Below are 13413 nucleotides of genomic sequence, written 5' to 3'. Positions count from 1 at the left end.
AAAAAAAAAAAAAAAAAAAAAAACATGGAGTAATTCCAGCTAATTAGAAGGCTAAAGTGAGAGGATCACATCAGCCCAAGAGTTCCAGACCAGCCTGGGCAACATAGTGAGACCCTATCTTATATAAAAAAAAAAAAAAAAAACAGTAGAATAATAAAGACAACAATACAACAGTAACACAGATTGTGCGAGGGAAAAACAACAAAGGGAATCGAGGCATCCCAAGGACCTTTGCTTTGTTGAAAAGGAGAACGGATATTAAGACTCAGAAAAACATTAAGAATGCATGTTAGAACTTTTAAGTGTAATCACTAAAAGAAAAGAAACAGAGCATATCACCTCCAAATCAGCAGAGAATTAAAACAATAAAAGAATGAAGGGGTCAGGCGGGATAGCTCATGCCTGTAATCCCAGCACTTTGGGAGGCCAAGGCAGGAGGATTACCTGAGGTCAGCCTGGCCAACATGGTAAAAACCCCATTTCTACTAAAAATACAAAAATTAGCCAGGAGTAGGACTGGGCGCGGTGGCTCATGCCTGTAATCCCAGCACTTTGAGAGGCCCAGGCAGGCGGATCACCTGAGGTCAGGTGTTCAAGACCAGGCTGGCCAATATGGTGAAACCCCATCGCTACTAAAAATACAAAAATTAGCTAGGAGTAGGGCCAGGCATGGGGGTTCACGCCTATAATCCCAGGACTTTGGGAGGCCGAGGCAGGCGGATCATCTGAGGTCGGGAGTTCAAGACCAGTCTGACCAACATGGAGAAACCCCGTATCTACTATACAAAATCAGCCAGGTGTGGTGGTGCGTGCCTGTAATCCCAGCTACTCCGGAGGTTGAGGCAGGAGAATAGCTTGAACCTGGGAGGCGGAGGTTGTGGTGAGCCGAGATTGCGCCATTATACTCCAGCCTGGGCAACAAGAGCGAAACTCCATCCCAAAACAAACAAACAAACAAAAAATTAACCGGGCACCCGTAATCCCAGCTACTCAGGAGGCTGAGGCAGGAGAATCGCTTGGACCCAGGAAGACAGAGGTTGCAGTGAGCTGAGATTGTGCCACTGCACTCCAGCCTGGGAGACAGAGACTCTGTCTAAAAAAAAAAAAATTAGCCAGGAGTGGTGGGGTGTGCCTGTAGTCTCAGCTACTCGGGAGGTTGAGGCAGGAGAATCGCTTGAACCTGGGAGGTGGAGGTTGCAGTGAGCAGAGATCACACCACTGCACTCCAGCCTGGGCCACAGAGTAAGACTCCATCTCAAAAAAAAAAAGCAAAGTAGAATATTTAAAATCTAAAATGTCCTCTCTGCCCAGGAACAGTCATTTACACCTGTAATCTTAGCTCTTTGGGAGGCCAAGGCAGGAGGGACTACTAGAGCCCAGGAGTTCGAGACCAGCCTGAGCAACACTGTAAAACCCAGTTTCTACTAAAAATACAAAAACTAGCCAAGCATTGCGGCACATGCCTGTAATCCCAGCTATTCAGGAGGCTGAAGCACAAGAATCACTGGAACCCAGGAAGCAGAGGTTGCAGTGAGCCGAGATCACACCACTGCACTCCAACCTGGGAGAGGGAGCCAGACTGTCTCAAAAAAAATTAATTTTTTAAAATTCCTCTGTATCTCATCAAAATTATATCAGTAGATAAAATTTCTAATAAGTCACTTCAGCCTGCAGTAATTCAGAACAAATGCTCGCTAAATAAAAAATAAGCCGGGCATGTTGGCTCACGCCTGAAATCCCAACACTTTAGGAGGACAACACGGAAGGATCTCTTGAAATCAGGTGTTCGAGACCAGCCTGGGCAACATAATAAGACCCTGTCTTTACTAAAAATTTTTAAATTAGAGGGACATAGTGGTACGTGCCTACAGTCCTATCTACTCAGGAGACTGAAGTGAGAAGATTCCTTGAGTCCCAGAGTTCGACGCTGCAGTGAACTAAACTCGCACCACTGATTCCAGTGTGGGCAAAGAGCGAGACCCTGTCTCTAAATACGTAACTACAAAAAAAGTCATGAGAAAATGTGTTTAATTTTCTATTTTGGGAGACAGGGTGCTTTTTCTAAATAATGAATGTCTACAAAGAACTTCCTTTAAAAACCAAACTTTCCTCAACCTCATCTCCTTTCATTTTTCTCTTTCCTTATACTTTCCACACAACAATCAAATCCTCTACTGTCTTCCATGCCCTATAACCAGGGTTCTACCCAAACGAAGAATCTGTACTGGCTGTTTCAAAAACTTTTCTTAGCCCTTCAGCGTTCCTGGCAGCACCGTTACTATCAACTTTTCTTTCCTGAACACCTAGTTCTCTCTGTGGCTGTCTCTGTGGCGACTGTACTTTTTAGTTTGTTTTCCTGACAGTTCACTATCAATCCTTGGTAATCAGTTCTCTTACTCTCCCAAATGTAAACATTTCTCCTCTCTAGGAAAAAAAAAGGCATGTGTTTCCCAGTTTTCCCTCTATGCAGCTTCAACTCTGACTTCACTCTGTAAGTGTATCCTAAATTTCCAATACAAAAATCTTTTTTTTTTTTTTTTTGAGATGGAGTTTCGCTCTTGTTATTCAGGCTAGAGTGCAATGGCGCGACCTCGGCTCACCACAACCTCCGCCTCCCAGGTTCAAGCGATTCTCCTGCCTCAGCCTCCCAAGTAGCTGGGATTACAGGCATGCGCCACCGCACCCGGCTAATTTTGTATTTTTAGTAGAGACGGGTTTTCTCCATGTTGGTCAGGCTGGTCTCAAACTCCCGACCTCAGGTGATCCGCCCGCCTCGGCCTCCCAAAGTGCTGGGATTACAGGCATGAGCCACCGCGCCTGGGCTCCAATACAAAAATCTTAGTAGCATCAAAACCAACATGCCCAAAACAGGTCTCTCTTTACTCTTCACTTGCTCTCCTTCCTCTACTACAACTGCTCTAATATTTTTTAATGGTATCACCATTAAATGAGTGAGCACCTTGATATCTAAGAATCATCTTTGATTATTCCCTTCCCTTTACCTAATATCCATTTCTGTAATTTCATCCTTCAAAATGCTCCCTTCTTTTCTACTCCCTTTCTATTCCCACATCTTTATAGTAGTAGCATCCTAAGTCCATCTCTAACCTTCCCTTTCAAGTTCATTCTATGTAGTACCAATTTACTTTTCTGAAAATGCTCCTTTACTTTTCTGAATCTTTACTGCTCAGTATCTGTCAGGGTACTGCCAGGTCAAAATCCCCCTTCCCTGAGAAGTGAACTATCTCCAGTCCACAGAGTTCTTCCTCTAAGTAACTTGACCCTATTGTCTCACCATAACAAAATGGTCCAGAGTTAGGTACCTCATCCAAGCCAAACCAAAGTTGGGTTTTTGTTTTATTGTTTCTCAAAGGAACATGAGATTGGGACTGAATTTACTCGCTTTTTAGACAGGAGATAGAAAATAAATATCAGGAGCTGAGCTATCGTCATCTTTCACCAGAGGAGGCAACATGGTGGTTAAGAGGTAACATAGTGGTTAAGAGCTTAATCACATCCCAGACTCTCATAAAACATCTATTTCCCTTAAAACTATAGTATCCTTACCCATAAAACAAGAATAACATCCACCTCATAGATGTGATAGGATGCTTAAATGAAATAACTGGCAAAAAACGTTTAGCACAGTACGTGGCACATAGTAAACAACTTAAAAAGTTAGCTACCCAGGCCGGGCGCGGTGGCTCAAGCCTGTAATCCCAGCACTTTGGGAGGCCAAGACGGGCAGATCCCGAGGTCAGGAGATCGAGACCATCCTGGATAACACGGTGAAACCCTGTCTCTACTAAAAAAAAATACAAAAAAAAAACTAGCCGGGCGAGATGGTGGGCGCCTGTAGTCCCAGCTACTCCGGAGGCTGAGGCAGGAGAATGGCGTAAACGCACTGCGCTCCAGCCTGGGCCACAGAGCGAGACTCCGTCTCAAAAAAAAAAAAAAAAAGTTAGCTACTCATTGTTGGAACAAGTAGCACAGTAAATCTGCAGAAAGAAAAGAATGGAAGCAGGTATGCAGACAAAAGTAGAAAAAAGATTCCTAAGACTAATTCAAGTCCCTTTCTGGCTCAAACACATTTCCATGTTAGGGTTCTTGGCTCCTGTGTCCTTATAAGACAACGCCCTTTCTTTGCTTATCTGTTTCTTACAAAGGACCTGCCTTTTATAATTATACACTACAGGCCAGGCACAGTGGCTCACAATGGTAATCCCAGCACTTTGGGAGGCCGAAGCGGGCAGATCACCCGAGGTCAGGAGCTTGAGACCAGCCTGACCAACATGGAGAAACCCCATCTCTACTAAAAATACAAAACTTAGCTGGCCGTGGTGGCACATGCCTGTAATCCCAGCTACTCGGGAGGCTAAGGCAGGAGAATCACTTGAACCCAGGAGGCAGAGGTTGCGGTGAGCCAAGATCATGCCACTGCACTCCAGCCTGGGCAACAAGAGCTAAACTCCGTCTCCAAAATATATGTGTATATATAACATATGTATATTACATATATATAATCACACACTACAGGAATGTAGAAAAGGTTATGCTTTTGCCTTTCTTTAAAAATCCATGGCCAGGCAACGTGGCTCACGCCTGTAATCCCAGCACTTTGGGAGGCTGAGGCGGGTGGATCACCTAAGGTCAGGAGTTCAAGACTAGCCTGGCCAAAATGGAGAAGCCCTGTCTCTACTAAAAACACAAAAATTAGCCAGGCATAGTGGCACATGTCTGTAAACCCAGCTACTGGGGAGACTGAGCCAGGCGAATCACTTGAATCCGGGAGGCGGAGGTTGTGGAGTATAAATACAAAATTTAGCCGGGCATGGTGGCAATTGTCTGTAATCCCAGCTACTCTGGAGGCTGAGGCAAGAGAACTGCTTGAACTCGGGAGGCGGAGGTTGCGGTGAGCCAAGATCACGCCATTGTACTCCCAGCCTGGGCAACAAGAGCTAAACTCCATCTCCAAATATATATATATACACACACACACCATATATATGTATATACACGATATAGCTATATATATATGTATATATGCATATATATGTATAATGTATATTACAGAGGTTGTGGTGACCCGAGATCGCGCTCTAGACTAGGCAACAAAAGCGAAACTCTGTAACAACAACAACAAAAAAAACTAGCCAGGCATGGTAGCAGGCGTCTGTGTCTGTAACCCCAGCTACTCTGGAGGCTGAGGCAGGAGAACTGCTTGAACCCAGGAGGCAGATGTTGCAGTGAGCCGAGATCACGCCATTGCACTCCAGCCTGGGCAACAGAGTGAAATTCCGTCTCAAAAAAAAAAAATCCTTAATGTCACCCACATCCCACCAAATGATGTTAAAATAAAATGCCCTCCCACAAAAACTTCTTTTTCTTAAAGAGACAGGGTTTCACTTTGTCACCTGGACTAGTGTGCAGTAGTGTGATTATAGCTCATTGCAACCTCAAACTCATGGGCTCAATGGATCCTCCTGCCTCAGCTTCCCACATAGCTAGGACTACAAGTACACCACCACATATGGCTAATTATTTTTTTCTTTTTGTAGAGATAAGGTGTCACTATGTTGCCCAGGCTGATCTCCAACTTAGGCGTGATCTCTCACCTTGGCCTCTCAAAGCACTAGGATTACAGGCACAAGTCCCGGCACCCAGCAGCATCTAATATACTTTTTTTTTTTTTTGGAGATAGTTTCACTCTTACACCCAAGCGGGAGTGCAATGGCACGATCTCAGCTCACTGCAACCTCTGCCTCCCGGGTTTGAGCGAATCTCCTGCCTCAGTCTCCCAAGCAGCTGGGATTACAGGTGTATGCCACAATGCCCAGCTAATTTTTTATATTTTTAGTAGAAACGGGGTTTTACCATGTTAGCCAGGCTGGTGTCAAACTCCTGACCTCATGTGATCTGCCTACCTCAGCCACCCAAAGTGCTGGGACAGGCTTGAGCCACTGCACCTGGCCCTAATATACCTTTTAAGATAACTACTTTATTCACATTGACACTTTGACCATGTCCTTAGAGAGAATAAAAGAGAAACAGGTAACAAGTGGCATTTGAGGCAAATGATGCTGGCTTTCTGACATTCTCTATTCATTATCTTCTCTCTCTTAATACCTACCTTATTTTCTTATCTCTTCCAGCCTTCAATCTACTGTGACACCCCCCGGAACAGCCACATCTCCTTGTCAGTGTTTACTAATAAACCATAGGTTCCACTGTGTAGTGACCTAGTCACCAAAAACCGTAACATGACACAAAGAAAAAAAAGTCAGAGTAGCTCTATAAAGATTTTACCAAGTCCCCAACTTTCTATGATTGATTTCATCCTCCATTTGCTAAATCCCATTAAAGTAACAGCTGTAATTCTACTAAAGTGCATTCTCACACAGAACCAAAACATATCATCAGAACTATAAAAACATTGCTCTGGCCAGGCACGGATGCTCACACCTGTAATCCCACCACTTTGGGAGGCTGAGGTAGGAGGACTGCTTGAGCTCAGGAATTCGAGACCAGCAAGACCTCATTTCTAATAAAATTCAGGCTGGGCATGGTAGCTCATGCCCATAATCCCAGCACTTTGGGAATCCAAAGCAGGCAGATCACCTGAGGTCTGGAGTTCGAAACCAGTCTGGCCAACATGATGAAACCCCATCTCTACTAAAAGTACAAAAATTAGCTGAGTGTGGTGGCGCATGTCTGTAGTCCCAGCTACATGTGAGACTGAAGGAGGAGAATCGTTTGAATCCAGGAGGCAGAGGTTGCAGTGAGCAGAGATGGCGCTACTTCACTCCAGCCAGGGCGACAGAGCAAGACTGTCTGAAAAAACAAAATCAGCTGGGTGTGTAGCGCTGCAGGTCTACTCAGGAAGCTGAGGCAGAAGGATCACTTGAGCTCAGGACTTCAAGGCTGCGGTGAGCCATGATTGCGTCACTCCACTCCAGCCTGGAGAACACAGCGAGACTGCCTCAAAATAATAAAATAAAAATAGCTCTGAGACTCAACATACTTTTATAGGCTACTCAAGCATTATTTCTTTTTCGAGACGAGTCTCGCTTTGTCGCCAGGCTGGAGTGCAGTGGCGCAACCTCAGCTCACTGCAACCTCTGCCTCCCAAGTCCAAGCAATTCTCCTGCCTCAGTCTCCCAAGTGGCTGGCATTACAGGTGCACACCACCACACCCAGCTAATTTTTGCATTTTTAGTAGAGGTGGGGTCTCACCATGTTGCCCAGGCTGGTCTCAAACTCCTGACCCCAGGTGATCCAACCACTTTGTCCTCCCACAGTGCAAGGATTACAGGCATGAGTCACGGCACCCAGCTCATTATTTCTACTGGTCAAAAATTGCCCAGGCAAACACAAAAGCTTCTGCTTTTGCTATATGCCTAGATAAAGAAGCTGTAATGTTTGTTTTCTACCTTCAGTCTAATTCCATAATCAACATCAAAAGAAAGGAACTTGCTATAACAAGATGTCGTGGAATAAATAATAAATCGATAAACATAGTAAGATTTAAAAAAAGGAACTATCACATTTTAAATGGTAGTATGTTTGCATAACTAATGAAAATAAAATATATTTCTGATATTTCCAGAAATCCAAATGGGAAAAATGCTTGTGGCCACAAAGGATAAACATACCTCCTTCATTTTGTTTTTTGTGAGATAGTCTCTCACTCTGTCACCCAGGCTGGAGTCATGGTTCACTGCAGCCTCAACCTCCCAGGCTCAAGCAATCCTCCTGTCTCAGCTTCCAGAGTAGCTGGGACTACAGGTGGAAGCCACCACGCCCAACTAATTTTTTTTTTTTTGAAACAGTGTCACCCTGTCACCCAGGCTGGAGTGCAGTGGCACAATCTTGGCTCACTGCAACTTCCACCTCCCTCATTCAAGCGATTCTCCTGTCTCAGTCCCCAGAGTAGCTAGACTACAGATGCGCACTGCCATATCCAGTTAATTTTTTGTATTTTTAGCAGAGATGGGGTTTTACCATGTCGGCCAGGCTGACAGGCTGGTCTCGAACTCCTGATCTCAAGTGATCCGCCCACCTCAGCCTCTCAAAGTGCTGGAATTACAGGCATGAGCCACTGTGCCCAGCCCCAACTAATTTTTAAAATTTTTCTTTTGTAGAGACTAAGTTGACCAGGCTGGTTTCAAACTCCTGGACTCAAGCAATCCTCCTGCCTCGGCTTCCCAAAGTGTTGGGATTACAGGTGTGAGTCACTGCGCCCCACCTACCTCCTTTTTTTTTTTTTTCTTTCCTGAGAGTCTTGCTCTGTCACCGAGGTTGGAGTGCAATGGCGTGATCTCAGCTCACTGCAACCTCGCCTCCCAGGTTCAAGCTATTTTCCTGCCTCAGCCTCCCAAACAGCTGGGATTATAGGCGCATGCCACCACGCCCAGCTAATTTTTCTAACTTTTTTTTTTTTTTTTTGAGACGGAGTTTTGCTCTTATTGCCCAAGCTGGAGTGGAATGGCGCCATCTCAGCTCACTGCAACCTCTGCCTCCCGGGTTCAAGCAATTCTCCTGCCTCAGTCTCCTGAGTAGCTGGGACTACAGGTGCATGCCACACCCAGCTAATTTTTGTATTTGTAGTAGAGACGGGGCTTCACCATGTTGGCCAGAGTGGTCTCCATCTTTTGACCTCATGATCCTCCCACCTTGGCCTCCCAAAGTGCTGGGATTACAGGTGTGAACCACTGCACCCGCCAACAAAAGTTCTGAAATAAGGTAGCCACCCAAGTAAACAACAACAACAAAAAAGATTATGATGTTGGTTTGCCAAAGGGAATGAATGCCTGAAATCAGTGAGTGTTCGAAGTTAAACTATACACCCAAAGATATAGTAAAAAGAATATGATAGTCACTAAAATTATTGTTTTATTCCCATTAAACAAAACCTAACAGAATTATCAATTTAACTTCCCTATGTTTCTATTTCCATTATATTTTAACTATGATTAGTCAGTGAAACCTTCAAACTTCAAGCTTTCTTGATTCTGTAACTAGTTAACAAAGTCCAAATATGACTACGTATTTTTATGTTTTCAAAATATCCAAAATATACTCACTTGATTCCATTTGTTTTTCAGTTTTACAAAATCTGTTTAATACTCCAAGTCAATATTTGGCCTAAATTATCTCTTACATTATGATATTTGAAGAAATGACTGACAACCCCGCAAACTACAACAGGAGCGCAATTCCTAATTTCCAAAGCTACTCACTAAAGTTTAATGTTTTTGATAAATAGTCCTTACCACTCTGGCTGCTCTCTCCTGAGATTCACATTTCCTGCAAAACCATGGTCCAGTGGGTACTTGAACAATGCCATAGCAAGCTGTTGAAAAATGAAATATATTAAAATGTTAAGATTCGAAGAACTATGGAAAAATCAAATACCCTTTCAAAGCCCTATTAATCTACCTGTCACTATTCAAGTAAACTACCTCTTTACAAAGTAAAACAGTTCATATCCTATTTATCACATATACAGCTTACTTAATTGTAAAAAATTTGGCCCCGGGCCGCGGTGGCTCAAGCCTGTATTACCCGCCACTTTGGGAGGCCCGAGACAGGCGGATCACGAGGTTCAGGTAGACTCGAGACCCAATCCTGGCTAAGGCTACGGTGAAACCCGCGTCTCTACAAAAACTAACAAAAAAACTAGCCGGCGACGAGTGGCGGCGGCCCTGTAGTCCCACTACCCCGGGAGGCTGAGGCAGGGGCCCCGAATGGCGGAACCCGGAAGGCGGAGCTTGCAATGAGCTGAGATCTGGCCACAGCACTCCAGCCTGGGTGACAGAGCGAGACTCTGTCTCAAAAAAATAAAAATAAAAAAAAATAAAAAAGTAAAAATTTTAAATGCAACTCTTTTGTGTTACCTCATCTAAATAAATCAAGGCTGGGTGCAATGGTTCATGCCTGTAATCCCAGCATTTTGGGAGGTCGAGGTGGGAGGGCTGCTGGAGCCCAGGAGTTCCAGAACAGTCTAGGCAATACAGTAAGACTCCATCTCCACAAAAAAAAAAAAAAAAATTTTTAATTAGGCTAGGCGCAGTGGCTCACACCTGTAATCCCAGCACTTTGAGAGGCTGAAGCAGGCGGATCACCCAAGGTTGGGAGGTGAAGACCAGCCTGACCAACGTGGAGAAACCCTGTCCCTACTGAAAAGACAAAATTAGCCAGGCGTGGTGGCACATGCTTATAATCCTACTACTCAGGAGGCTGAGGCAGGAGAATCGCCTGAACCTGGAAGGCAGAGGTTGCAGTGAGGTAAGATGGCACCCACCATTGCACACTAGCCTGGGCAATAAGAGTGAAACTCATCTCAAATTAAAAAAAAAAAAAAATTAGCTGGGCATGGTGGTATGTGCCTATAGTCCCAGCTACTCAGGAGGCTGACCTGAGCCTGTGAAGCCAAGGCTGCAGTAAGCCATAATCACACCACTGCGCTCCAGCCTGACCAACACAGGGAGACACTATCTCAAAAAAAAAAAAAAAAAGTATGCTTATTTCTAACTACATAATGATGTGAATGCTCCAAATGATCTAAGTATACATCACAAATCTAATCATAGTCTTGTTTTAAAATTGGTTTTCAAAGTTAATAATTAGCTCAAAACTGAAAATTTTCCAAAATTCTAAAAACACTAATAACCAAGCAGATTTTTGTTTGAGCTTGCTAGGCAAAAATCTGAAAATATCTTAAATACTGGAAAGCATTTAAAGAACATAAATTCAGGTCGGGTGGGGTGGCTCATGCCTGTAATCCTAGCACTTTGGGAGGCCAAGGCAGGCAGATCACCTGAGGTCAGGAGTCCGAGACCAGCCTGGCCAACATGGTGAAACCCCGTCTCTACTAAAAATTTTTTAAAAATTAGCTGGGCATGGTGATAGGCGCCCATAATCCCAGCTACTTGGGAGGCTGAGGCAGGAGAATCAGTTGAACTCGGGAGGCGAAGGTTTCACTGAGCCGAGATCACGCCACTGCACTCCAGCCTGGACAACAAGAGCAAAACTCCATCTCAAAAAAAAAAAAAAATTAGCCAGGTGTAGTGGCGGTGCCTGTAGTCCCAGCTACTCAGGAGGCTGAGGCAGGAGAATCACTTGAACCTTGGAAGTAGAGGCTGCAGTGAGCCAAGACTGCCATATTGCATTCCAGCCTGGGCGACAGAGGGAGTCTCTGCCTCAAAAAAATATAAAGAGAGAATATAAATTCACAAAGCAGAGTACTACCCCCTGTATGATCACGGCAGAACATAAATTCAGTATAACTTTTTAAAACTCCAACTAGTTAAACTTCTCCAAAAGCTAAACTTCTATTTCCTATTAAACATTTGTAGGACTAGGCAAGGCAGCTCATGCCTGTAATCCCAGCACTTTATGAGACCAAGGCAGGCAGATCCCTTGAGTTCAAAAGTTCGAGACTAGGCCAGGCACAGTGACTCGCGCCTATAATCCCAGCACTTTGGAAGGCCAAGGCGGGCAGATCACCCTGAGGTCGGGGGTTTAAGACCAGCCTGACCAACATGGAGAAACCCCCGTCTCCACAAAAAAAACACAAAAATTAGCTGGACATGGTGGTCCATGCCTGCAATCCCAACTATTCGGTAGGCTGAGGTAGGAGAATCACTTGAACCCGGGAGGCAGAGGTTGCAGTGAGCCGAGATGGCACCATTGCACTCCAGCCTGAGTAACAAGAGCAAAACTCCGTCTCAAAAAAAAAAAAAAAAAAAGTCGAGACCAACCTAGGCGACGTGGTGAAACCCCATCTCTACCAAAAATGCAAAATTAGCCCGACATGGCTGTCCTGGCCTGTGGTCCCAGCTACTGGGGAGGCTGAAGTGGGATGATGGCTTGAGAGGTCAAGGCTGCAGTGAGCTGTAATAGCATCCTGCATGCCAGTCTGAGTAACAAAGTGAGACCTGTCTCCAAAAGAAAGAATTTGTAAAATGTGTCTGACTATAAATGTTCTATCAGTCAAAAAACACGGCATAGGTATCAAAAACACGGCATAGGTATCCAAAACACAGCGTCAGTGCCCCAAAACTTTATTCAGGTGTACTCCTAGGAAGGAAAATTTAAGATTTCAATGAAAATTTTCTATACTGGAAGACAGAAATTACTATCAAATTTTGATAGTTTATCATCCAATTCATAAGAAATAGCCTTCAAAATGCCAGTGAACACGGGATGACCTTAAAATCAGTATCTGGTTTTGTCACACATTGTATTCACTCGCTAAAAAAGCAAGACATGCAACTTTGCTCTTCGTTAAAAGTCTAGGGCCAGGCGCAGGGGCTCACGCCGTTAATCCCGGCACTTTGGGAGGCCAAGGCAAGAGGATCACCTGAGGTCTGGAGTTTGAGACCAGCCTGGCCAACATGGCGAAACCCCATCTCTACTAAAAAATATAAGAAATTAGCCGGGTGTGCTAGAGTTTGCTTGTTATCCCAGCTACTCGGGAAGCTGAGGCAGGAGAATCAATCGCCTGAACCAGGGAGGCGGAGGTTGCACTAAGGGGAGATGGCGCCACTGCACTACAGCCTGGGTGACAGAGCAAGACTCTGTCTCAACAAAATAAAAAGTAAAAAAATAAAAGTCTGGAAACAACAGCATTCTCAGAGTAAGTTAGTTCACTACCTCAGAATCATCACCACTGTATCTAAGTCTCCCTTCCCAAGTGTGACATTCGTTTCTCTACAAAATGCACTTTAGCACATGTTCAAATTTTTCTGTCTTCCCTTTGGTGGTAGTCCCTTCCAACAGACGACTAAAAATATCTGCATCACTTAATGCCAGATTCAGAAATGCGAAGGGACAAGGAACCACCAAAAAAGAACGTAGACTGTTTTGTCCTGGATTCCTTACCACGTGAAATGGGGACAAGTCGGCCACTTCAAAGGCCAGAAAAGTATCTTATTAGTGTCCTCGGCCTTCTTGTATATCCAAAAGCCTCACCAACTGCTAACAACCAGAAATAAACTAAGACGCTCCCCAAAAGTCACTTAGCACCGCCACCTCTTCTCTTCAGCCACCTAGGCTGGTGGTGGCCTGCCGCGGCCACCCCACAGGCGCTGCAGCAGCCCAGCCACTCCCGCATGGTCAGTAACGGACTCTGCCATCTCCTCCGCAGGCAGCTACCGGGCGGCGGCGGTAGGGCCCGAGCCTTCTGGCTCGGGGTGCAACGAGCCCCGCATCCCTACCCATCTAAAGCAAGGCGACCCCAGGCCTCCCCGCCCCAGCGCCCAGTTCCCGAGCCCGTCTCCACGCCACAGGAAGTCTGCAAACGCTGCGGCAGACAGGCGGCGGCAGGCCAGGGGAGAGGAGGGCGCTCCACTCTCCCAAACCCACCCCCCATGGCCCCTGCGACCCCAGGAGGGGCGCGCGCCGCCCCCG

At 45.3% G+C, this 13413-nt stretch overlaps 1 protein-coding gene across 1 annotated transcript in view; it reads right to left on the bottom strand.

Annotated features, from left to right (window-relative positions):
* The window catches only part of MLLT10 (MLLT10 histone lysine methyltransferase DOT1L cofactor), a 249797-nt gene extending 236513 nt beyond the window's left edge, over positions 1–13284 (bottom strand). The window contains 2 exon segments of the mRNA XM_017869231.1: positions 9273–9352; positions 13036–13284. Of these exon segments, the coding sequence (XP_017724720.1) occupies positions 9273–9352; positions 13036–13117 (162 nt within the window). The 5' untranslated portion in view covers positions 13118–13284.
* Positions 13285–13413: the final 129 nt, after the last annotated feature.

Source organism: Rhinopithecus bieti, unplaced genomic scaffold, assembly GCF_001698545.2.
Source record: "Rhinopithecus bieti isolate Rb0 unplaced genomic scaffold, ASM169854v2 scaffold_3043, whole genome shotgun sequence".
In the NCBI taxonomy this organism is placed as follows: Eukaryota; Metazoa; Chordata; class Mammalia; order Primates; family Cercopithecidae; genus Rhinopithecus; species Rhinopithecus bieti.
This window is presented reverse-complemented; position numbering and strand designations above follow the sequence as displayed.